Source organism: Pelodiscus sinensis, chromosome 5, assembly GCF_049634645.1.
Source record: "Pelodiscus sinensis isolate JC-2024 chromosome 5, ASM4963464v1, whole genome shotgun sequence".
Taxonomy (NCBI): Eukaryota; Metazoa; Chordata; order Testudines; family Trionychidae; genus Pelodiscus; species Pelodiscus sinensis.
Window position 1 is genome coordinate 101,262,938 of NC_134715.1, and position 27,063 is coordinate 101,290,000.

The 27,063-nt window shown below is 40.3% G+C and overlaps 1 protein-coding gene across 5 annotated transcripts in view; it reads right to left on the reverse strand.

Moving 5' to 3' along the window:
* Nucleotides 1-27,063, reverse strand: part of TBC1D19 (TBC1 domain family member 19) — a 122,348-nt gene that overhangs the window by 68,278 nt on the left and 27,007 nt on the right. For all 5 annotated transcript variants that reach the window (XM_014581119.3, XM_075930614.1, XM_006138181.4 and 2 more), the window contains 7 exons: nt 27,007-27,063; nt 22,802-22,865; nt 20,509-20,555; nt 17,852-17,962; nt 15,313-15,385; nt 14,468-14,506; nt 11,597-11,709 (listed from right to left, as the gene is read on the reverse strand). The exon at nt 27,007-27,063 is cut by the window's right edge and continues 18 nt beyond it. In XM_014581119.3, the coding sequence (XP_014436605.1) occupies nt 11,597-11,709; nt 14,468-14,506; nt 15,313-15,385; nt 17,852-17,962; nt 20,509-20,555; nt 22,802-22,865; nt 27,007-27,063 (504 nt within the window). The remainder of the gene's footprint in view (nt 1-11,596; nt 11,710-14,467; nt 14,507-15,312; nt 15,386-17,851; nt 17,963-20,508; nt 20,556-22,801; nt 22,866-27,006) is intronic.

The following is a 27,063-nucleotide window of genomic DNA, read 5'->3' on the forward strand; positions in this document are numbered from 1 at the left end:
CCGAAAGTGTCCGTCTGCTTTGTACATTGGACAAACGTCTCAGACACTTCGCCAAAGGATCAATGCCCACAAAACAGATATTAGACAGGATCACAAAGAAAAAACAGTTTCTTGCCTTTTCAACCAGAAAGGACATTGTCTCAATGACTTGATTACCTACATCCTGCTTCAAAGACCTTTTCAGACCACACTTGAAAGAGAATCCTCTGAACTGTCATTCATGCTAAAATTCGATACTCTACGCGTGGGTCTCATAAAAGACCCTAGCTATCTTACCCATTACAAAGATAGCTTCCCCAATTATCACCTCTAATACCATTAGCTCACAGACATTTACCTTCCTCTCCCCCCGCCGCATCCCCCTTCTGTTCTGAAATTTGATTTGTCCTTTTCATATGTGTTCATTTTTTTAAATTGTATCCTTTGGTATATATGGTTGTGACTATTTTCTTCCACTATTTGATCTGAGGAAGTGGGTCTGGCCCACGAAAGCTCATCATCTAATAAACCATCTTGTTAGTCTTTAAAGTGCTACATAGTCCTGTATTTTACATAGAAGGAGACATACTCTAAAATCTCTCTCGAAACCTTCATGGAGGCTAAACAGTCTACATTACAGAAAACTGTAAATATAATCTAAAAGAAAGTTTCACTTAAACAAATCAGCTATTCCTTAAACATACCAAATACCTTTAATATAATTTTGTAATATTTGTTTTTATTTGTTTAAATGTGAAGAAAACTAGTAATGTCAGTTTAAAAAAACATCATAGCCTTTTGTGATAATTTTAGAAAGCAACCTTCTATCCAGAATATAATTAACCAGGATTCAGCCACAGGATGCCAAAAGGGAGGATTTTAAACATCCTTTGAGAAAAGAAACAGATACTCTAATGAAAAATTGAATTAGACATTATCTGGTCCAGAACCAGGCACGCTCACTTATTAAAACACTGGAGATTAAATTTAAAATCAACATTATGGGTTTTTAAAACAATTACATTAAAACAAAATTAGATGTCTAAGTTAAGAAACAAAGCATAGTTTCCAGGTTGCTCAGTGTGAAGCACAATCATGTAAAACTGTTACTTCACCCAATTTTTCCTTAATTGGCTTTCCTATAGCACCTTCCATTAAAGCATCTGCAAGAACTTTACAAACAAACATTAAATAACTTAGTTCCCAATCTAAACAATTTACACATTTTGGACCTGATGCTGCAACCACAGAAATGTCACTAATACTGTTGATGACTTAATTTTTAAAAACTCATATAGATGGAGAAATCTCTGTTAAAGTGCAACACTCTGCCCCAGCCTAGAATCCATTCCTGCACCCAATGCTCCGCACCAGGCTCAGACCAGAGTCCCCTCCCATACTGAAAACACCATGGCTACTGCCAGAGCCCGCACTCCCTCCTGAATATCAACCCCATACCCTGTGAAAGTGAGTGAAGGCAGAGGAAGAGCAAGTAATAGAAAGGAGAGATGGAGTGAGCAGGGCAGGGCTTCAGTGAAGGAGTGAAACCTCAGAGAAGGAGCAGAGTAGATCCTGGGTTGCCCTTAAATTCAAAAAGTGATCGTAGGAGTAAAAAGGTTGTATAAAACTGCCATAGAGGAACTGCAGAATATACCAGGAAAAGAAGGAATTCTGTTGCTGCTATAGTTAACAAGTTGAGCTCTTGGACCAGTATAGTCTGTGTTGTTCAGGAAGGTGGTTTAAGTACCAGCAAAAGACTTCTGCTATTATACACTGCATCTACATAGGGGATTTTGCCCATTTAGTTATGTAGGTTGGGGGGTGGTTGTTTTTCACACCCCGAACCAACATAACTATGCAGGCTAAACTTAATAGTGCAATCTCAGCATTAGGCTATATCAACATTAGTACTTCTGTCAGTATAACTTATGATGCTCAGGAAATGGAAAACATCCACTCCCTGAGTGAGAAGTTACACCAACAGAAGTACAGTATGGACAGTGCTATGTTGGCGGGAGACACTCTCCCACTGGCATAGAGTGGCTAAATGGAGGATCTTACAGTGGTGCAGCTGCATCAGTACAGTTGTAACACTGTAAGGTTTTTAATGTAGAATGCCCTTGGACACCAAGTAATTTCCCAGAATCTGTAACAGAGTCCTTTCACCCTTTTTTAAAATTAAGAAGTCATGTTTTCTGAGGCCACACCTTCATTACTGGGAAGAAAGTGCTGTGGTGATCAATCTTCCGGATTCAGTTTAGTGGGTCTAGTAAAGATCCTCTAAAGCAAACACTGAGGGCACACCCGTTGACGCTGGTACTCCTCAATACGCAAGGAGTAAGGCAAGTCAATGGGAACATTTTCTCCCGTCCACCTCCTGCTGTGGAGATGGTGCCAGAGGTCAAATGAAGGTACATTGAATTCAAGTACACAATTAACACAGCTGGAGTTGCATATCTTAATTCCACCTTCCAGGAAAGTATAAGGCGCCACTGACAAAGGGAAGCATATCCTCATATCCTCTGCATGCACTTTTAAAAGCATTGCCAGACTTACAAAGACTTGAATATTACTTAACAGTCTAAGAAACTATGCAACTTGACTACAAGAATAAATGTGAAGATATACAAACGGCCATAGATTACGTATAGATTAAAGAGAAAAATAGAGAACATATTAACTGGAAATCATTTAAAATATCAAGTGGGAGCAAAATAGACTACATTTTTAGTCATTTTTAGAAATTAACAGCTATATGTACAAGTTATTTCTTTCAGCTTCCCTTTTGTAACATAGTTTTAAGGACTTTTCAAATGGAAAATTCCAAAATGTAACTACTTGCTACCCTACAATACATTCCCACTACTTCCTAAATTAGTATAATATTGGGAGGAGGGGGAATCCAAGAACTATTCTGTGGTCTATCACTTCACTTTGGAATTATTCTTCTTATGGGACAATTAGCAACTTGCTATTCCTGAACTATGAAGATCCAAAGGAAACCGAAATAATGTTTTCACAGAAATAAAATGCTGGTTGAACAACAAATCCAGTAGTTATATTTTCTTCCAGGCACTTATTTATGCCAAAGAACAGAATGAGTGTTTTCCTTTTCTACACCTCTATAAGACTTACAGTACAGCCAGCAGGTGTGAAATTCCTTATATAATTCTTCAAGATCAAACAGTCTGCTTACAATTTCAATGTCAATATTTGTAAGAAGATGAAATGGGAAGTGAAATATATGTATTACCATCAGGGCTGGTAGCACTGCCTATTTTTATCTGATTCTAATGCAGAGAGGAAAATAGTTGTAGAGGTTCATTGTGGAAGAACTTTGTACGTGCGAAGCATAGGGGTGGTGAGGCACGCATTCCCCCCTTTCCCTATGTCTGATGAGCCAGAAGCAAGCCTCTAGGAACACACGCCTTTTAAGAAAAGCGGTGGTGCCATTGCAGCAAGAACAAGTTACAGATAAGGGTAGGGAAAAGGGTAAGAACACATAATAATCTTGTTTACCCAGATGTACTGATACGTAAAAAAGGTCAAAGGACAAGCAGTACCAGATCAATAGTTAACAGCTGAGCCATACATTAACAAGTATTATGTAACCCCAGGAAATTTCCAAACTGCAAAACAAGGTAGAGAGACTGTATTTAAAGCTGCACCACAGTTAAGCAATTTGGACTTCACTAATGTACTCTGGTACCGGTGCCTCGGAAGCCACTCTGTCTGCAGCTGACCAGGGTCCCCAGCTTGCAGAAGGGATGTAAGAAGCCGCTTTTCCTTTCATGTTCTTTTAGTTAAGAGATACAGTTGATATCTGTCAGGAAATAAACTGCTTGTGTTTGACAGATACTGGTGCAACATGTTTTGTACTTAGAGAACCCAGTGTCAGACCTGAGAATTACTCTTGCCAGCAACAAGAGTCTGACCTATGGGAGGGGGCAGAGAAAGTAGATGTGTGGAAACTGAGAATGAAGGTGGAAGAAGAGGAGGGAAACTGAAAGTTGTGAAGAAAACAGGGAACTGGGACAGAGTCTGGGGCTGGATGGGAAAGAAGAATAGCACTAGGAGCTAGGGAAGAGGAGGAAAGAACAGGATCTCACTAGATAAGGAAACAGGGACCAGGAGTCAAGAAAAGGTTGGGAGAAACACTGAAACTGTACAAGGGGCCTGGGCAGAAGGATTCATTCTGGGGGCATTGAGGGCAACAATTACTGGCAACTGTAGTTGAGTGTATACTCACAGACTTTAAGGTCAGAAGAGACCATTATGATCATCTAGTCTGACCCCCTGCACAATGCAGGCCACAGAATCTCACCCACCCCACTCCTGGAATAATCCTCTCACCTATATCTCATAGTGATAGAAATGTAGCCGTGTTAGTCTGGTCTAGCTGAAATAAAAAACAGGACTATGGAGCACTTTAAAGACTAACAAGATAGTTTATTAGGTGATGAGCTTTTGTGGGCCAGACCCACCTCCTCAGATCAAATTGTGGAAGAAAATGGGCACGACCATATATACCAAAGGATACAATCAAAAAAATGAACACATATGAAAAGAACAAATCAAATTTTAGAACAGAAGGGGGGGCAAGGGGATGAAGTCCTCAAATGATGGTTTAAAGACCCCAAGATGCAGAGACTCCTCCAGCAAGTGATCCGTGCCCCATGCTAAAGAGGAAGGCAAAAAACCTCCAGAACCTCAGCCAATCTACCCTGGAGGAAAATCCCCGTGAGGTACTGTATCAAATGCCTTACTGAAATCGAGGTAGATTAGATCCACTGCATTTCCTTTATCTAAAAAATCTGTTACTTTCTCAAAGAAGGAGATCAGGTTGGTTTGGCACAATCTACCTTTTGTAAAACCATGTTGTAATTTGTCGCAATTGCCATTAACCTCAAAGTCCCTAACAACTTTCTCTTTCAAATTTTTTTCCAAGACTTTGCATACTACAGATGTCAAACTAACAGGCTTGTAGTTACCTGGGTCACTTTTTTTCCCTTTCTTAAAAATAGGAACTATATTAGCAATTCTCCAGTCAAATTGTACAATCCCTAGATTATCCTTAGCCTCCACTCCATCCTCAGTGATTAGCGGCCCCACTTCTTCATTTTTTTTTTTTCCCTATTTATATGGCTATAAACATTTTACTATTGGTTTTAATTCCCTTTGCAAGGTCCAACTTTACATGACTTTAGCCTCTCTCACTTTGTCCCTACATGCTCTAACCTCAATAAGATAGCTTTCTTTGTTGTTCCCTCCCATCTTCCACTCCTTATATGCTTTCTGCTTTTTCTTAATCACCTCTCTAGATGCTTGCTCATCCAGCATGGTCTAAAACACCTGCCTATAAATTTTTTCCCTTGTCTTGGGATACAGGCTTCTGATAGCTTCTGCAACTTTAACTTAAAATTATCCCAGATCTCCTCCACCTTTAGATCCCTAAATTCTTTAGTCCAGTCCACTTCTCTAACTAATTTCCTTAATTTATTAAAGTTAGACCTTTTGAAATAAAAAACCCTAGTCTCAGATTTATTTTTGTTTGTCCTTCCATTTGGTTTGAACCGATATAGCTCATGATCACTCAAGCCAAGATTGTCCCCTACAACCATTTCTTCTATGAGGTCCTCACTACTCACCAAAATCAAATCTAAAATGGCATCCCCCCTTGTTGATTCAGCAACTACTTGATGAAGGAATTAATCAGCTATCGCATCTAGGAAAATCTGAGCCCTATTATTATTACTAGCACTTGTTCTCCAGTCTATATCTGGAAAGTTGAAGTCTCCCATGATTACACAGTTTCCATTAGTATTTACTTCATTAAAAACATTAAAGAGGTCTCTCTATCCATATCCAAATTAGATCCCGGTGGTCTATAGCACACCCCAAGCACTATCCCAGGGGAGGATCTAATAGTTTTCTTCCCCAGTGTGATTTTTGCCCAGACAGACTCTGTCTTCTCCATTCCATCACTTTTTATTTCTTTACAGTCTACCTCATCATTGATATACAATGCTACTCCACCACCTTTACCTTTATTTCTGTCTTTCCTAAACAGCACATACCCTTCAATACCTGTACTCCAATCATGCCTAGTATTCCACCATGTTTCTGTAATTCCTATAATATCTGGTTTCACTTCCTGGACCAGTAGCTCTAGTTCCTTCATTTTGTTACCTAGGCTCCTCGCATTGATGTACAAAGATCTTAATTTTTGCTGTTTGGCATCACTCACATTCTTTACCCAATTTGGCATGGACATTGTACCTCCAATATGACCTATTAGACTAGTATCCACTCTACTCTTCCTTCTTATGTCCATTCTCCTACCGCCAGCTATATCCTTTCTTGCTTCGTTTTCCTCCCTCTCAATGCTAAAATCTGACGTAGAGATTACCTGGACATCTCCCCCAAATTCCTAGTTTAAAGCTCTCTGAATCAGTTGTGCCAGCCTCCATCCTAGAAGTCTCCATCTTTCCCTCCCTACTTAGATGAAGTCCATCCCGAGAGAACAGTCCTTTGTCCGTGAATGCGATGAGGTAACCATATCTGTATGCAGTATTCAAGATGTGGGTGTACCATGGTCACATCACTTAGGCCAAACTTTTTATTGATGGCCATTCATTTTGTGTTCCTCATTTTCTGGATGCCCAAGCTGAGATCTTGGGTTTGATATGCAAAAGCGCTGAGCTCTTCCAGCTGCAATTAAAATCAATGGGAGCTCTGTTTTGAATCTTAAAGGGTATACTCAATGCAGTAAAATCAAGTCCTTGATGTTTCACATTGAACATGCAAAATTAGAGGCTCCTTAATCTTTCTGTCTCAGTTCCCAATTTGTAAAATGGGTATAAAAAGGAGTGTTTTGAAAATAAATTACTTAATATTTGTAAGAACTCAAATACTACAGTGAAGGGCACCACACACACAGCTCATGAAAATATCAGCAATTTTGTCTTCATACCAGGGTTTCAATAGTGTGAAGTACATAAAGCATGGGACCACACACTGGACAAGGAGAAAACACAACATTGAATAGCTTCTCATTAAGTAAGCATCATCCATTCTGGGCACAAAATGAGGCATGGGTCCTGCTACAAAAATAGTATTTGTTCATGTAAGTTAAAGACTGTATCCTAAAATATATACATAAGGGAGCCAAATTAAAGTTGCACATGCTATATTCTTTCTGGCATTTCCCACCTTCTGAGAACTTGACTTTGAAACCTGAATACAGGCAGTCCCCGGGTTACGTACAAGATAGGGACTGTAGGTTTGTTCTTAAGTTGAATTTGTATGCAAGTCGGAACCAGCGTCCAGATTCAGCCACTGTTGAAATTGACCAGCGGTTGACTACAGGAAGCCCGAGGCAAAGCAGCTCTGCCTCGGGCTTCCTGTAGTCAGCTGCTGGTCAGTTTCAGCAGCGGCTGACTTGGGAACGCCTGGGGCAGAGCAATTGAGGTGCTGCCGGGTTGGTCCCACAGCGCCACTCCTTGGCGCTACTGGACCAACCCGGCAGCACCCCAGCTGCTTTGCCCCAGGCGTCCTGATTCAGCCGCTGCTGAAACTGACCAACAGAGGCTGAATCAGGACGCCTGGGGCAGAGCAGCTGGGGTGCTGCCGGGTTGGTCCAGTAGCTCCGAGGAGCGGCGCTGTGGGACCAACCCGGCAGCGCCCCAGCTGCTCTACCCCAGGCATCGGCGAGAAAAACCTGGTCTGCTGGGGGGGGGGGGGGGGGAGCGCACTAGCTGCGCCTCCCCCACAGCAGACCAGGGAGACGCGGGCGGTGGGACCGCCGAGACGTGCCACGGTCCCGCCACCCGCGTCCTCTGCGGCTTTGCTCCGCATCTCCCTGGTCTGCTGGGGAGCGCCCCCAGCAGACCAGGGAGACGCGGAGTGGCTTTTCTCACCACAGAGGACGCGGGCGGCGGGACCGTCCATATCCTCCGCGGCGAAAAAAGCCTGGTCTGCTGGGGGGGACACACTAGCTGCGCCCCCCCCCCCCCAGCAAACCAGGGAGACGCAGGCGGCGGGACCGCCGAGATGCGCGCGGTCCCGCCGCCTGCATCCTCTGCGGCTTTGCTCCGCGTCTCCCTGGTCTGCTGGGGAGACCCCCCACCCCCAGCAGACCAGGGAGATGCGGAGCAGCTTTTCTTGCTGCGGAGGACACGGGCGACGGGACTACGGCGCGTCTGGGCAGTCCCGCCACCCGCGTCCTCCGCGGCGAGAAAAGCCCCGTTCGTATGTAGGGATCCGACATAAGTCGGATCCACGTAACCCGGGGACTGCCTGTAGTGTTCTTTTCTAATAGTTTGTGTGAATGCGGTTTTATAAATTTTTAAATATGCAATCTGAAACAAACCCCAGAAATTCCATCTTCTGGAATCATACTGACAACATCAGCAGGGTTGTAAGCTTTGCCACTGTATTAATTTTCTTTTAGGAGAGAGACAGACAGAGAGTAATTTCCTGTACAACTCAGTATAAAGGACTAATAAGCAATTCATTGCCACACAATGTACTTTTATATTCATAAATAATTCTGCAGCATAGAGCCAATAGTTTATTACTCTGTGCCATCACGTAAGCACACTGTTCATATCTTTGTGTATGACACTTGGATTGTTTTTTACCTTTGCTTTATTGAACACAATCTCTCAAACTACCATATCTTGATGCTCCCACACATGCCAGCCAACTTTGCCTTTCAACATCTAACAAAGGAAATTTACTGACCTATATTTGATTTATAGGCTTACACATTTAATTGTAAATCTGTAAGTCTAGGAAAGTATAAATTCCCTATGATATGCATTACAGAAGAAAAGATAATGCAGTCATATAATTCTATGCTATGTAATGAACAAGCAGATAATGAGAAAGCAGTACTGGATAAACTAGTAAAGTATATACAAAATATACACACATTCTTTGTAATCTGTTACTTGAAAACTGCATCATTTTACGAAACGCCTTTTTTACCTTTGCACAAGATATGCAAATAAGCTGTCACAAACACTTTTATACGGTAATAAAGTCTTAGGGTATTAAAAAAACTGACTGAAATGGTTTGCTACTATATTTCAAGAGAAAAATTTGAGAATTTTTCTAACTGGGATGAAACTTGTTTTCTAAGCAATCAATTTTCAAAGTGTCTCATGTCATTTTGACTAGAATACCTTACTATTATTTTTTTATATAAATACCTTGCCCTTCATTTATCAAAACAGAAGACTTGTTCTTAAAATTCAGGTTATTTTACTCTGCATATTAAGGCAAACATATCTTTAAAATATGAAGTGCTCAAGAGAATGTGGACAGATGTGCAATGAAGCAAACAAAATGAATTTAATCTCTAATCTGGTTACTGTCATAAAGAAACCTCAGACTTCAGCTGTCAGAATAATTTAGAAGAACTCAAATCTAGCATTAAGCATCACAAGTATGTTGTATAATATTTTCATTATTACTTTTGCAGGGCTTTTTTATCTAAAGGGAATTTAATCTGTTATTCATTGTAAACAAATGCTTAGACTATTTCTTCATGAAGGTCTGAACTACGGGTTTCTATCACTAGACCAAACATGTGTAGTTGTATTTTTAAAAGTGCTTTTATCAAAATTATTTTTCCTAGTATTAATTTTCCTAAGATTTGTTGCTAATGTAAAATGTAAAATTCCTGCAAATATACAAAAGTGTAAATGTCATTAACAATGGCTAATATCTCATAAATGAAGTAACTGTCAGTTATCAATGTCCCTCAATTACAACTATATGACTATCTTCAAATATACAAAATGGAATATTATTTAAAATTGTGGATATCATCATTAGTATGCATGGTTCCTGACCCAACAAGTTTACACTATAAATCAACAATTCTGTGAAGAGTTTCCGCAAGTTTTAACTTTCCATGAATAGCCCTATTGACTTCAGTGAGACTAGTCAGACGGCATAAGATTAAGTACATGCATAGGTATTTCCTAATACCAGGGCCTATTTTAAATAAGACAAATACAGGATGCTATGGGAAATAATATTGGGCAAAGGAATGAGAGAATACATATGTTGGTTCCTTAATTCATACATGTCCACTGAACAATTAAAACCATAAATCAGTTTAGAATTACAAATACATACAATTTTTTAAAAACCACATGGTATTATATTGGGTGTGTCTAAACTACATGGCTCCATCGATGGAGCCATGTAGATTAGGCTGATCGGCAAAGGGATATGAAGCCGCAATTTAAATAATCGCGGCTTCATTTAAATTTAAATGGCTGCCACGCTGAGCAGGTGTTTGTCGGCTCAGCGCGCTAGTCTGGACACTCCTGCGCCGACCTGAAAGCACTTTATCGACCTCCCCCTTATGCCTCGTAGGATGAGGTTTACTGGGGAGGTCGATAAAGGGCTTTCATGTCGGCGCGGGAGCGTCCACACTAGCGCGCTGAGCCGACAAACAGCTGATCAGCTGTTTGTCGGCTCAGCGCAGCAGCCATTTAAATTTAAATGAAGCTGCGATTATTTAAACCGTGGCTTCATTTCCCTTTGCTGAACAAATAAATCTACATGGCTCCATTAACGGAGCCATGTAGTTTAGACATACCCATTGTGTCTTATAAAGTGACTGCCACAAGACTAGAGTGTCCACACACTGGCAAAGAAACTAGGGTATCAATAAAGATATGTAGGTAATCCCTAAGTAAAATAAAAAAAACCTATATTAATTCACAATTAAGGCCACAAATCCCTATCCTAAATTTCACGTTTGCTAGTTATCAGTTAGGAAGTATTTGTCTGCATCATGACTATTTTAAAAACAAACATTCAAAATTCTTTTTGAACCTCAGCTCTGTATTTAAAACCCTAACTTTGTATCCCAGCTACAGTTTGCAAAACTCATGGCAAGATACCTAAAACTATTCTGTAATTCCTTCTCTCCTTATCTAACTTCTCATTCCATTCTTTTTATGCAGATTAAAAACACATATTCCAATCCCCATCCTACTATCTTGAAAAGAAGATTGTAACATTGTCACATTGGACACATCTTATAAACAGAAACATTCTAATATCCACCACATGAATTAAACCAGATTAGGGACTAAATGTTCCAGTTTCTAAAATACACCACCCACCTTGTCTAAATAGACTGATTCACAGCTATGCTCATCTTACTTCTTCTCAAACGAACCATCATTTTATATAATGAATAAGGAGAATTAATTAGGTTATCATTTTAGGGTTTAACCCATGCACACACTCACCAATGCCAGTTTATTTACTGCACAATACTTTTGCCCAGACTGATCACACAATAAGTTTTGATAGGAGTGAGAATGAGTATCTGTGCATGTAGGCTTTTGTTCTGTAGGCATGCTAAACACACACTGAAAAGATTTAAGTCTATAAATATAATTCTTATAAAATGGCAAACTAACCTTAGAAATCTAAACATATGAAAAATCCATATGGCAGTTTTTAAATGTTTACCCAGTGAAACCAAGCAATAGTCAAAGTGACAAAATACCAACAGAAAACATACATCTATTTTTTCAAAAGCCAGTTTTATTTTAATCTGGTTTTATCCTCTCTTACCCCTTACCTCAGGCTGATTAGAAATATTCAGAATGAGTGCCCACAATTCAGCTCGGAGTGCTGTTGGGCATCCCTGACGGACATACTGTTGGGCTGCAGCACTATCTTGTTCTGTTAAAACTGAAAAAATGTAAATGCTATGAATTTACATAATATACATAACCATACATTTCCAGAAATTGTCATGTCATTTTTTTAAAAGTTTTTACTACACACACTTCTTTAAATCCTGAAAGTGATGGAGGAAAAACAAGCACACCCCAGGTCAAACTCCTGCATCAGACAGAAAGGTTCTATCAACTGAATTTCCCAAGTCTTTATCGCCAGCCACAAACATGTTTGTCTTCTTGCACTGCATACAAATATCAAAGGGACATTATATAAGGTATGAATATATATGTTTTAACATTTACAATTGCTATTTAGTTTAACTCTGATATGCATTTATTTTACCTTACTTTCTTCCCCTTGCACCAAGTGTGCTAGTTTCTATTTGACAGCTACTCATGGGCAATGGGGTCGCTAATGTTTGTTTGATGCCATCTCTGCCTGGTTTACATCAATATTGGGGTGATTACACAAAAGAAGAGAAAGAGATCCCAATCAGGCTCCTTGAATGAAGCTGGATAGGTCTGGGTTGGCTGCCATCACCTCAAAAGTCACAGAATCAGAGCTATCAGACTTCCTTACATTCACTGGCTGGCCTATTTCTCACTCATCTTCAAATTCTTGCTTAGATAAAAGATCTTGTTCAAGAAAATGACATCATGTGGCCAGCTGGCCCAAAGTGAACAATGGGTTATTTGTTTCAGAATTGCTGGAAGTCTCTGTTTTACCACGTATTTTCTTGGCTTGTAAAGTTCTCTAATAGATGGTGCACTTGTGGTCTGGGTGATTTCCACCTTTTGTGGCTTAGGCAAAAAAGGAAAAATAAAACATTGCCACACTGTAAGTAGCAGTTACCTGCTGAGCCTCCAAGTGGTTGGTTGCTATCATGTCCCTGGGCCACTTCCCAAGGAAGCTGCTCCATCCAGCCCTTTCTCTTGGGCCTTGTGGTCAAATCCTCCCTGTCCAAGGTTCTGCAAGAGTTGCTATTGGCTTACTGGCTAGTCTTCAGCTGTGGGACCTGGTTCTGACCAGATATGAAGTACAGCTCGCACTCAGAGCTGTCCAGAGTGCTGCTGTTCTCCCAGTCATCCCTTAGGTCTGCTTGGGTCCAGCTCCAGTAAGGAACTGCCAGGCCCTGGCCCAGGAACTTCTTTTATATCAACGCGCTGCACCCTGACTGGCTGCAGCAGAGGCTGCCACTCTGTTCTGCTTGGAGGGTTTCTCTTCATCTCCTGTTGCTGGGCAGGGTACAGAAAGGCTTCCAGCAGAGATATTGGGGCCATTTCCACCCCATCACACTTTGATTTTTTAATTTTTTTTACAATAAAGAGAACTTCACCTCCCATGTAGCAGTTCCACAGCTGCTAATAGAAAGCAAATACGTCAGTTTCCCATCTCCCTCTTCACAGATGCTGAAGACTGCCTCATGGCTTTGTGTCACTGCCACTATGTAGAACAAGGTGTGAAAAAGGAGCTTGGAGGTAGAGGCTACTCTGAATGGTCAAGAGATAGGGAGAAGTGAATACTAGGGAAGATACAGGGTTTACTCGGGAAGCCTGATTTGCAGGGGATAGGAATTCACTGAGGAAGTACAGGAAAAGGGATGGATGAGAGAGATGGTATCTCAGCTGGTTACGGAAAGATAGAATGACTGTGTGAGGAAAAGAGAGATGAAGGACCTCAGAAAAGAGACGAGAGAAGGGAGAGATGCCACTGTCTTCTTACCTACTGCAGCAGAAGAAGAAAGTGGACATGCTTCCTAAATAGGCGATGGGGTCCACCTTACCTGCTGTCTGTCCTTTGTAGATAGTGACTGGGGTAAATAATAATGAGCAGCTACTGTCAACTCCTAAAGATGCGGAAAGTAACACTATGGCTATGTCTAGACTGCAGGCGGATCTTTCGAAAGAGCAATCCGCTTTTTCGAAAGAGAGCACCCAGCGAGTCTGGATGCTCTCTTTCGAGGAAGCCCTATTTACATTGAAGAACGCCTTCTTTCGAAAGAGGAACTTTTGAAAGAAGGCGTTCTTCCTCGTGAAACGAGGTTTACCGCCATCGAAAGAAAAGCCGCGTTCTTTCGAAATAATTTCGAAAGAACGCGGCTTGAGTCTGGACGCAGGGGAAGTTTTTTCGGGAAAAGGCTACTTTTCCCGAAAAAACCCCTGAGTCTGGACACAGCCTATGTGTTTCTTCCCTAGCAAGATCTTATGAAAGATTTTTAATATATTTTAAAATCAAAGATAACTTCTCATCCTACAGATACAATGAGAATTTATCATGCACTCAAAAAAAGGGGGGGGGAATACAAGAGTGGAATAAAAAATCAGTGAAAATCATCCATAATGGCTTAGAGTTGCAGTATTTAGGTTCTGCAATTATGAATAACCATCAAAAGGAATTAGGGTTATATTTTGATCTGATGCATGGGCATAAATCCCATCAACACTAATGAGAATTGTGTGTGCACAGATGGGAGAACAGGTTCCTTTGATTTTAAAATGAAATTCAGAAGTAGTATGGGTTAAGCTGTGGCCATAAAAGAGTGTGTCTATGCTTGCTATTTTGCTTTTAGTGACCCAGCCATAGAGCTATTTATCTGGCACCTATTGGTAGATATTAAATGCTAGATTTTCTACCTTTATATAAACATTCACAGCATTATCCACTGCATTTTATATTACTATGGGTGAAATATTAACAGTCTCAGGAATGATCATTTGAAATATTCTTAATTCCTCAGATTTTATTGCAACTGAAATCAGATCCTTACCTATTTGTCCAACACGTACATGTTCATTTTCAAAGAGTTCTAAAAAAACCAAAACAATTATGAATAAAATGCAAAAATAATGAAGATGACAAAAATACTTCAGCTAGCTGTGTGTCAATGTTTTGTATTTTTGACTCAGATTATTTTGATTCCTACTAAACATAAAAGTCCGCAGATTCAAACACATCTTTAACTCTTTTATTGCTAATGTTACTATAATTATCTAACAGCATCAGCAGCACTATTCTTCTGTAATTTAGACTGAAAAATACATATATAAAAATTATTAGTTAAACTATGTAGCACCTTTAATCAGAACATTTTCCACTGGAAAAAAAAATCTCTAGCCTATAATTTTCCATTCTTAGAGTAGTTTCTACAGATATGTGCATGCAAGAAATAAAACACCATTATGTAGCATTTAAACCACAAGATATTTGACACATTTTTTTCTGTAATATTTTTTAAAGGATGGACATCAAAAAGGTGCCTCAATTTTCCCAATAATCCTGTGGTGTTACAGCTGCACAGTTTTGATTTGAAACTTATTGAGTCTTTCTAAAAAAAGATTTGAGACACAGGTCTGATTCTGAAAACCTGCAGCTCCATCTGAAATAAAAGGAATTGCAGGCACTCCACATCTTGCAAATACAGCCCTTCACATTTGCAAATGTTATCCACTACCCGTTCAAATATGTTCAATTTGAGTTACATGAGAACCATTAGTGTTACAAGTGTGAGATAAATACAGATCAGTATTATGGAAAAATATACAAGTTACTTTTCACTTACACTGTTAATCACAACTGTTCTTATTAAATTACTGAAGAACAGCACTCACTAACCTGGAGGTACTTGTGTAGAATCATCAATACCCAGCTGCCCTGTAGTCAAGCCTAGCTCACTGAAAGAGTCTCTCTGAAAAAATACAAATAGCTATTAATAATGTGCTTTTAATTCTCTAACAGATTCCTCTGTAAAAGCTTATGTTTATTTTTAAAAAATCATTTAATTAAATGTATTTTTATTATCTATAAGGTAAGAAACTTTATACACGTATAAAGTAAATGATTTTAAAAGAGAAAGAAAATTCTTGTCCTGATTCTTATTGTAAAAACAGAACAGTTTGATATACAGGCCCTGATTATCAACTACATGTGAACTAAACTCAGACAAAACAGAGGGAAATTATAAGGAGCAAGTTATGGCTCTCTGATTCACTGGTGCACTGCCCTCAGTGCAAGTTAGCGTTTGTACAGGGGAAGCCCTAATTCTCTCCACTGACGAAGTCCCTCAAGAACCTCATGTTTGAGGAAAATCAGGTGCAACAGAAACCAGATCAACCACATCTCTTTTCTTTCTTGTTTGACCTACATCCTGTCCTCAAAATGCATGTGACACACATTCAGAGTGGAAGCCATGTTAGTCTGTATCTGCAAAAACAATAAGGACTCCTGTGATACTTTAGAGACTAACAGAGAACACACAGTATCCTTCCTAGGGTTGCCAGGTGTCTAGTTTATCACTGTAACATCCAGTCCAAAAAGGACCCTGGAAGCACAGGTCAACACTGCTGACTGAGCCATTAGAAATCAAGATGACAGCACAGTGAGGCTAAGCCAGGTTCCCTGCCTCCCTGGGCTTAGTGTGGCTCCTGGAAGTGACTAGCTTGTCCCTTGAGCACAGTGGCAATCAGGGAGGCTGCATACAGTACCTTCACCCTGAGCACAAAGAAACGTGGCCAGTCGGAGTGGTAGGGGTAGTGCCTTCAGGTAAAAGCAGCACACAGGAGGGACCTCGTGGCCACTCCTGTACCTAGTGGTCAAAGGGACATGCCGGCCACTTCTGGGAGCCGCCTGAAGTAAGTGCCACCTAGAACCCATCTGAACCCTCTTCCCCACTCCAATTCCTGTCATAGCTCTTACCCCCCAAACTCCCCCGCAAAGTCTGCACCAAGCACCCACTCCTGCACTCAGAACCCTTTGGCTCCAACCTGAAGCCCACTTCTGCAACCTAAATCTCTCAAACCCAGCCCCAACAAAGAGAGAGCACCCCCAACTAGAGACCGCACTCCTTCCTGTACCTCTATCCCCTGCCTGATGAAAATGAGTGAGTGAGCGAGCAAGGGTGGGAGAAAGTAAGTGACAGAAGGAGAGAACAGAAGGAGCAGGGGGTGGGGCCTCAGAGAAGGGACAGAGAAAGGGCGTTCAGTTTTCTGCACTCGGAAAGCTGAATTTAAATCAAATGAAATCAAATCAAATATTTAAATCAGCAAGCAGGAAACCTTGATTTAAATAATCAAATTTAATATAAGCTTTTTACCTAATTTTCCTGAGGAAAAGTTGATCCTTATAAGCTGTCAATCATTAAAGCATTTTGACTTACAAGTAAATATAATCTTCATCCTAAATATGTAGCTTCATTTTGCTCATCAGGAGAATACACTATATGTACACACATTTATTTAGCAATGGGTTTAAACAGTTTAACTTTTTACTGCATGATTAATTTTTCACTTGTATCAAACTCTATAGGGTAGGAAATTCAAATAAATTAAAATATAGAAAAACAGGATTTTCATTTCTTTTATTAAATAAAGCTAAAATGTGCTAGATATATCAGCTTCCCTCCGCTCCCCCATCAAAACATGGTTTGCATAGCAAACAAACATTTATTAAACAAAAGGAACCAATAACTGTATTTGAATTGAATTAATTGTTGTTTCTGTTCAGCATGTCCTTCAAGATTTTAAAACTAGGAAAATCTCATCTTCCTCTGACACATGTATTTTTGTAAATAAATTAAATTAGTTTGAAAGGTTTTATAAGGTTGGGCCTCAACAGAGATTGTCAATTGAAAAATGAATTTTAAACAGGCTTTTTTAAAATTAACCTTCATTTAAATTAGAGTCTGATTCTTAATTTTTTTTAAATCGCTGATTTTGTCCACTATATATGGAACTCACTGCCAGAAGGTATAATGGAGGTTGTGAGTGAAGAGGGTTTCAAAAAGGAGTAGTTATTTACAGAGATAAGAAATACAAAACTGTGAATGTTTATGTTAAGAAAATGATTATGAAGAGAATACACTGTCACTGTTCAAGGTGTAAATCAATAACCAGCTAACTGGGGGAGAAAGAAACTTCCCTTTTTTAATTCTGTACTTCTTTTTCATTAAGAAGTTCCTATAATAAATCTTTTCCGTATATATTATATTTTATTTACTGACCTATTGTACATCTTTAGTCACTTCTTTTAAAAAACAAACATTAACTAAAATCAAGATTAGTTTTTATTGTCTAGTATCTTATTGATTAGCCAGCCAAAACAGTTCTCACAGAAACCTTTTTTAAAAAGAGATTTATTTTAATATATCTATACGTACCAGTTCAGGGATGTCTTTAACTTTCAGAGGAACCTGAATTAGACCCAGGTGATTTCTGAAACTAGGCTGATCCCCGTTTTCATAATTTGGGTTGCGAAGGTTCATCAGTACCTTTTTTAAAAAAAAAAGCATATAATCTGTCATTCCCTGTTTATATACCTAAATTTACAACATGAGATTGTGGCCCAAAATAGGGTTGCCAGATGGTTTCAACAAAAATACCAGACACACTTGACATTACATCACAATCTACATTCCATCTTATTTAGAAAATACTGGACATTTATATTTTCCCATTTATATTTTCTCAGTTTGTTTCCTGAACAGAAAGCTCAAATACTGGACTGTCCGGTTCAAAACCGGACATCTGGCAACCCTAGCCCAAAATCATCACAAACTGCTATTTCCAGTGTAGGCCTATATTTTCAAATGCAACTATTGTAGTAATTTGGGGCAGACAATTTCAAAATCCATTAAGGGGTCTGATTTTGAGAAAGTGCTTAAAGCTCCCCTTTGGAAACCAAAAGTGAGGTACTGTAATCACCAGTTATTTCTGAACACTGAGGTCATACACTATGTCCTAATTAACACTAGCTTTCCTATTAAACAATACCAGAAACTAACAATAACTTCCTCAATGACTCTGAATTCTAAGACACTGATTTGAACTTTTTTTAAAAGAGCAATTTTATTAGCTTTCTGATACTCAGTGCCACCATGTATTCTGCAATTCCATTGCTAAGCAATTTGCCAAAGAATTCACCTCTTGCCACAGAATTGTGGTACAGCATCTCTGTTTTCAATTTTTTTAAAGTATTTATAGTCCTTATGGTGGCATCTGTAACACTAAAGACATAAACAAGAGCAAACTGATGAGCACCTACAAGGTATGAAATCACAGCTTCAAGAGCTGTGAACTGTCTTACTCATCTCTGGATACCACGTATTCTGTGATTTTGTGGCCGTGGAATTTAAAATTTTAAATGGACAACTGGCAAGGAGCCTTTTTTCTTTCCCAACTTAACTCATGATTTCCTGAAAGAGACATCCCCTACTGTATTTAAGGAATATGAAGCTGAATCCCTCTCCCCACCCAAGTTTTGTTAAATAAAGAGAGTTTATGTTCATGAAAATCTGTGTATTTTATTTTACATAAGGAAGGGGGTCTCGGGATGGATAAGTGGAAGGACGTGAGGGAGGAATGAGGCACAAGCCCCCATTGGGGCAGACCAGGGAGGTTCTTAGTGCTCAGGGTAGAAGCTCTCCTGCAGGACCTCCTGGATACTGACAGCCCCCCAGTGGACCGCCTGGATGGCAGCCTGCAGAAAGTGTAGCCAGACTCGCAGCAACGTGTCCACAAGAAGCACCAGAGTGCCCAGGGGAAGGTCTGGCTCCATGTTGTAGAGTGCTGTGGTGTCCCGAGTGAGGACAACCAGAGCACGCAGAGACAAAATGCTTTGCTGTCCCTCAGTGAGGTAGGCAAGCAAGCAGGGAAACCTGAGAACTGGCTGTCCGTGGGGGGGGGGGGGGGGGGGAGTGTCCCTTTAAACAAAGGCCTCAGATAGCCTCAGGCAGCAGACACACAAAATAACTCCTGACCTGATGCCCTGCCGAACCCGGTTCCGGCCAGCCTTAAATGCGATTCAGCATCCACTTAGTGTGGATACACTATTTCAAAATAGCAAAAAGCTATTTCGAAATGCATTTTGTGTATAGACGCGTTATTTCGAAATAAAATATTTCAAAATAAAATATTTCGAAATAATGCTGTAGTGTAGAAATACTGTTAGGGTATGTCTACACTACCCCACTAGTTCGAACTATCGGGGGTAATGTAGTCATCCGCACTTGCAAATGAAGCCTGGGATTTGAATTTCCCGGGCTTCATTTGCATGAAGCCGGCCGGTGCCATTTTTAAATGCCAGCTAGTTCGGACTCCGTGCCGCGCGGCTACACGTGGCACGGACTAGCTAGTTTGGATTAGGCTTCTAATCTGAACTAGCTGTACGCCTCGTGGAACTTGAACTTTCGTGGGAAAGACGTACTTCATCAGATCAGTCGGAATGAAAATAACGGAATCCAAGATAACAGCAAAAGTAGTACCTGTCAATTGTAGGACCCATGTTAATGAAGCTAATTAAGTGAGATGAATATTTCCCATTCATAGCTTTGAATATGGAAATGGAGATGTTAAAGGCAGGGGAAATTGGCTTTGTAATGCGTTAACCAATTAATATCTTTATTCAGGATAACAGAGTCAAATTTGTAGATGAATTCCAGCTCTCAAGTATCTCACTGTAATTGGGTGGAAAAATTCCTTTTTAGAAGAATAGCTACTTTTAAATCCCTGATTGGGTAACCAGGTAGGTTAAAATGTTTCTCTACAGGTTTATGTATGTTACTATTTCTGACCTTTGATTTGTATCCATTTATCCTTTGTCACAGAGACAGTCCAGTTTGGCCTATATGTACACACATATAACAACACACAAATAATAGACAGTGATTTGTGTGTTGATTTAGTATTCCTTATTTAGAAGATATTTTTTATATCTTATCCATCTGTTGAAGACTTACCATTCACAATTCCTCACTTTACAAAGCTAAATATAAAAGATGTAAATAAATGGGTGGCTGGCTATTTCTTTAGCAATTACCTCCAGAAAATCTTTAGGCGCATAAACAGGTCGAAAGAGACTTAGATCTGAAATTAATAAGATTTAAAGAATTATTTAAATTAAAATTTTATGAAGATCCTGTGTCAGAATTGGAAAAAACTTCACATGAATTGTCAATGTAACTGTTCCTATAATACATTATTAAAATAAGATTTTATGAACAGTTATATTTTTAAAAGTTCACTTCAGTATACGTCATACACAAACATAATCAGCTATTTCATAAAACTGCTGTTTAATTATTTCATTATTTCTGCCTTAAGCAGTATATCTATAACTTAATGCTCCATGAAACTGCAGTTCAGACTTTGAAAACTGTCAAGTCAGTATCCGGTCTTATTCACAGTGTCAGAAAATACAAGTGTTTGGGGTTTAAAAGTTGGCTTCATGTCCTGTTTGTTTCTGACTGGGATCACTTGCTATGAAAGTGTTCAGAACATAATTCCTAGATATTGATTAGCAATGTCATTTTCAGCAGTTGAAAAAGTACATTATGGCTATATCTACACTACAAGGTTTTTGTGCAAAAACCAGCAGAGCATCCACACCAAGTGCATTTTTTGCACACACACACAAAAAATACAGTAAATCAAAAGGACAGAGTGCTCTTGCTGGTAAAGTTATTCCTCTCCCCATAAGGAATTACTCCTTTTTGTGCTACAACTCTTGCACAAAAAAGCATGTGTGGATCCTCCGCAGGAGTTTTACGCAAAAAGATCCTATCAGAAAAAGCACAGGTGCTCTGATGGCCATTCTGTTAATGGCCATCAGAGCTTTCTTGCGTAAGAGCCTCCATGCAGTGTGAACGCTCTCTTTTTGTGATGCACTTTTGAGGTGTGGACAAGCTTTTGCACAAGAAAATTTGCGGACGATCTCTTCTGCAAAAAGCTTCTTGCGCAAAAACCCTGCAGTGTAGACAAAGCCTTTGTGGATAAGAAAAAAACTGCTAGGAATTAAATAACACAAAAAGTAAATACCATGATGTTTTTTCTTTCAATTAGTGTACTGTTCTCATTACTACTATTTTAAGCTACCTATTCAAATTCCTTCAGTCAGGGTGGGCAATTTTTAATGGGGGGGGCCACTCCTAGATTTTGGTAGGTGGTCAAAGGCTGCATTTTTGTGGAGGGGGTGTGGGTTCTGGGATGGAGGGTGGGGTGTAGAAGGGAGCTTGGGATAGAGGACTGGAGTGCAGGAGAAAACGTGAGGTCCAAGAGAGAGTTTGGGTGAAGGAGGGGGTTATGATCTGGGGCAGGGGCTTGGGATGCAGGAGAGGTTATTGGTTCAGAAGAGGATTCTGGCCTCAGGGAGGGGTGCAGAGGGGGTATAGGGTCTGGGAGGGAGTTATAATCTGGGGGGGAAGAGTTTAGAGGATTTGGGTGGGGACATGGGGCAGGGAAATGAGGTGCAGGGTTAGGGAGAGGTATGGGTGCAGGAAAGGATTCTGACCTCAGGGAGGGATGTAGGAGGGGGTACAGGGTCTGGGAGAGAGTTGTGACCTGGAGGAGGTGAGAAGAGGGGATACAGAGGGTTTGGGTGGTGGCCTGGGGAAAGTAGTTATGGGAGAGAAGAGGTAGGATGCCAAAGGCAGGCTTTGTCTGGGAGGTGCCGCTTAGGTGGCTCCCAGCCAGCAGTTTTGCACGAACCTAATACAGGTTCCATGCCTGCGTATGTGGGGGGGGGGGGAGGGCACAGCTCCACATGGCTCTGCTTTAGCACAGGGAGGGAGGGAGGAAGGGAGAGAAAGAGGGAGTGAGGAGGCTCCATTCACTGCCCTGGCTTTCAGCACAAATTTTCAGCTACTATTGTCTGGAAACTGGACAATGGGAGCTTAGAGATTTTGTTAGGGGGCGGGAACAGCACACAAAGCTTTCTCCTCCCTGCAAAGCAATTAGCAGCTTGCTGTCTGAAGCAGCTGCAGCTGTTTTATAGTAAAGGTGGCAGCGAGAGGGCCATGGGCGGAATCTGGTGGCTTAGTGGGCCAGATCAGCCTGCTAGCTGCCTCTAGCCAACCCCTGCCCTAAGTGTTAGTAGTAAAATAATATTTCCACAGACTACAGGTGTAGATTAAAAATCTAATCAATAATTCTTTGAATAAATAAATAATCAAGTGAATTATCAAGTACTGCAAACTAAGTAAAAAAAAAACCAAACTAAAAACAGGAACTATTTGTCTTTATAATGGATACTACTTTAATCTATGGCTGATAAATAAGGAAATAAATATGCATTTGCCTTGCTGTTATATAAAAAGACATTTTATTTAACATACCTGGCTCATCAGTTCCCATTTCATTCCATTTATTAAGAAGTTCTTTTTGTTCTCCTATAGGTCTCTGTAAGTCATAAGAAAAGAAATATTCTCTTAATTATCTAAATATCTAAAATACATTGATCTCCAGTATGGATGAAAATTAAGTCTTTTAAAACATAGCGTACCCTACACTTTTATTTTTCTCTTTTACATTTTAACATTAGCCTTAGGTCAAATTCTTTCTTCTACACTAGTGGTCCGCGATGGTACTGCAGGGGATCTGTGGAAAGCTTAGAAGTAAGGATCAGGCCCACTGCCTTACTTTTCTTCCCTAGGGAGGAGGGTCTGTGAAGTCTGAATAGATTGAAAAGGGATCCAAATACTCGAAAATGTTGGGTCCAAGTAAGGGATGCACTAGAGAGAATGGAATCTCTGTTCTTGTGTGTGGGGTAATTTTGACACACTGTAGCAGCTACTGAATCCTTACCTATGTTTTTTTCCACAGTTCCATGTATCTGAGGATGCACTGGCCACTCCCCTGCACCAGCCATGCACTGCCACCAAATTCTGTCTTCAAGATGCCAGAAGTCCTGAAGAGTACAGCTCCTTTGCACAAACGAGTCTAAGATTTCCCTACATTTCTTTCTCTGTTCCTTCCCAGAGCTTGGTCCTCTGCTTTGTGCAATAAACCACAGCAGCTCTGCTAACTACCACGCTTTAGGGAAGAACAGGGAAGATTAGCCCTATAATACATAGGTGTCAATTCTGTTCTGTTTATGTTTCAAATCTCTGTAAATTAATGAAGACATCAATGAGAAACATATGAGAAAAGGAAGTGATGGTAGTGGTATAAGCTTTTCGCTTCAAGTTCAACTCTGGTCCCAATCAGAAATGGAAGAATGTCAATGTAATTACACTGCTCTACAGCCAAAATGCTTCTGAAATAAATGTAGTCAAACTTTACTAATTCTGGGTCACTGAGAACGAAAATGATGCTTAAAATTGTTGATTGGCTCTAGTTTTCAAGATGTGCTATTGGGTCATTATATACAACCCTTGACTTGTGAATGGCGGAGGATAAATGAGTTATAAAGGGAAGAGTTCTCAATTTAAACCAGAAATGACTAAAATACATCTTTGACTGGATCTATGAATAAATCTATCACTGGGTTTGGACAGTACTTGCTTTTTAGGCAAAACAATGAATGATGCAATCTGAAGCTGGAATTGCGTCATACATGATATGAATTGCATCATGTTATTCCTAGAAGTCATGGATGTTTTGCTGTATAGTGGCAATGTATTGCCATCAATTCCAGTTGGTCATGCAGTCCATATGAAGGAAACCTATGACAACATGAAACAACTTTTGCGGTGCATAAACTACGACCAACATCAGTGGCAGCTTTGTGGCGATTTGAAGGTTGTTGCTCTCTTGCTTGGTCTGCAGACTGGATACACAAAGTACTGCTGTTTTCTCTGCGAATGGGATAGTTGTGCAAGAGATTTCCACTACATCAAGATAGATTGACCACTCCGACAGTCATTAGAACCTGGGAGGAAAAGTGTTCACCATCCACCACTCGTTGAATCAAGGAAGATTTTGCTACCACCCTTACACATCAAGCTGGGTCTGATGAAGAACTTTGTCAAGGCCGTGGACAAAACACAAGCAGCTTTCAAGTACCTCCGTGGAAAATTTCTAAGGTTAAGTGAAGCTAAGATAAAGGAAGGTGTCTTTGTTGGTCCTCAGATTCGTGAACTTCTTTGAGATGATGCATTTGACCACGTACTGCGTAGTAAGGAAAAGACGGCATGGAAAGCCTTCCAGTTAGTGGCAATAAATTTTATCGGAAACAACAAGGCAGACAACTACAGGTTGTTGGTGGAAAACCTCCTCAAGGCATACAAAAGCCTTGGTTGCAACATGTCACTAAAGATACACTTTTTGCACTTTCATCTAGATTTTTTTCCACCGAACTGAGAAGCAGTGAGCGACGAGCACGGTGAGCGATTTCACCAGGACATTGTAACAATGGAGAAACGCTATCAGGGCAAATGGAACCAATCAATGCTTGCAAACTATTGCTGGACAGTGACAAGAGATGCTCCATTTAATGAATACAAGAGACAAGCCAAGAAGCACCTAGTAGACACTGAATAGGACTCAACTATGTACATAATAGTTTTTTGCCTTTTGTTTCATAATAAATTTTATTTATATAACCCTTTTGCTGACTTTTAAAGTGTTACATAAACAGGACAGGTTAAATATTATCATGTAAAGCAACCATAAACACATGAAAAGACCTAGGTTTACAATTTATGATTAAAACTCTACTATCTACACAATATACATAGACGTAAAATGTAAAAACTTAAATATCCTGGAAACAGTAGCCAATCAGTTGTTTTAATTGTCATATTTGAATTCAGCACATCAAAATACATAATAAATAGCATATTTTATCTCTGAAGCAGACGATTTCTAAAAAATTGTAGACCAGTGTTATTGGTTGTTTAGTGACCAACGTGAAATGAGTCAGTGGTCTGAATCAGTGGTATCAATTGGCTCCCCAACTGTAGCCAGACACAAACCCCATCTTGTTTTTCCACGAACCCCATCTTGTTTCCCCCCCCCCCCAGAGAGCAAGAGAAAGGCAGTCAGCCTTTGATGCCCTGGGAACGCAGGTGTGGTGCCTGTCCCTGACTCTACCATAAACAGAAACCAGACAGTAAATGGGCTAGCTGACGACTGGGAGGCCTCCCGTCGCCGTGATGGCTAGTATCAGTAATTGACATGCCTGTACTGTCTCAGGAGAGGAATCTTCGCCCATCACATACCAGAGGTGCCCATTGTCTGCATCTTCCCAGGTGTGAATTATGCTTTGCACCCTTCGTGGGAAACTTGGAATTCAAAGCCATTTTTCCTAATTGGCCACGTGAGACCAGGAAGAAGCCCATGTGACCCAAGGGGTATAAAGAGGGTTTAGTTGCCCGCCCCATTTGAGCTCCAATCACCTACACATGCTGGCAGGTATTGATTGTCTCCCGAGGTCCGTGGGACGCCCAACCTCGCCCTACTTCTTCCCGAGGGATTGAGAGAAAGACGCTGGCCACGCCAAGTCTGGAACGCAGGGGTGAGAATTGTACCTGCAATGTGTTTTCTTTATGTGTACACTCTAATTGTCTCTCTGTTGTAAGTTTAGTTACTTTATTATAGTTTTCTTAAGTCAAACTGCTTCATTTCTATTGTAAACTGCCTTTGGTAAGGTGAATTAGCTATAAACTTTGGGAATAAGTGGGGTGCCCTCATTCACTTATAAAATATATATACACTGAACCAAGTTTCTTTCATTTTATTTTTTTTCTCTTTCTTTCTCCTATAATAAGCCAGTAAGTGTCAAGCTTCTAACTTAAACCCGTGCTGCTGTACCTGAACCAAACACAAACAAAAGAATTTCAGCCGGTCATAAGGAACAGGTATAGAGACAGCTTGGGCGTTTGGATTTGTGTCACTCCCAGGTGACAGATCCGTGGGGCATCTCTCAGCCTCCCCAGGCTGCCCGCTGCAAAGGAATTTCTAGATTCTAGCAGCTAAAATCTGAGATGTTATAAGCTCTCTCTATAAAACTTATTGGGGCGCCCGTCAACCTCCTCCAGGTTTCCCACTGCAAGGGACCCCGGTCTCAGCAGTTAAAGTCTCGGGTGTATAGTACACACACACACACACACACACACACACACACCACTTACTGCCCTAACCATCAGTTGGCAGAATTGGGGCACTCATCAACCTCCTCCAGGTTGCCCGCTGCAAGGGACCCCAGTCTCAGCAGTTGAAGTCTCGGGTGTATAGCACACACACACACACACACACACACACACCACTCACTGCCCTAACCGTCAGCTGACACCAACATAGGTATTCCCAGCAGAGGTCAATGATTGCAACAGCCTAGAGAAAGACTTATCAACACCCTTCATTCCCAAGGTGGTCCTTCCACCGTAAAATGGAGGTATACTGGTAGGGACACTTTCACACAATCATTTCTGTTTGACCAAGAAGAATTTAGGTCCTAATCTGACAATTGCTGACATCATTGGAACTACTTCTATATAAAGGTAAGTTTTCCCAGGATCAGGAGGACCATAGTTTCCAAAAGATATGAAGGTGGTATAAGCTGTACATTCACTTTTTAAAAAGTTAATAAACACATTACCTTTTGTGCTAATGGGATATTGAGTTCTGTGCACATGCTATTTAGACTCTTCAGAAT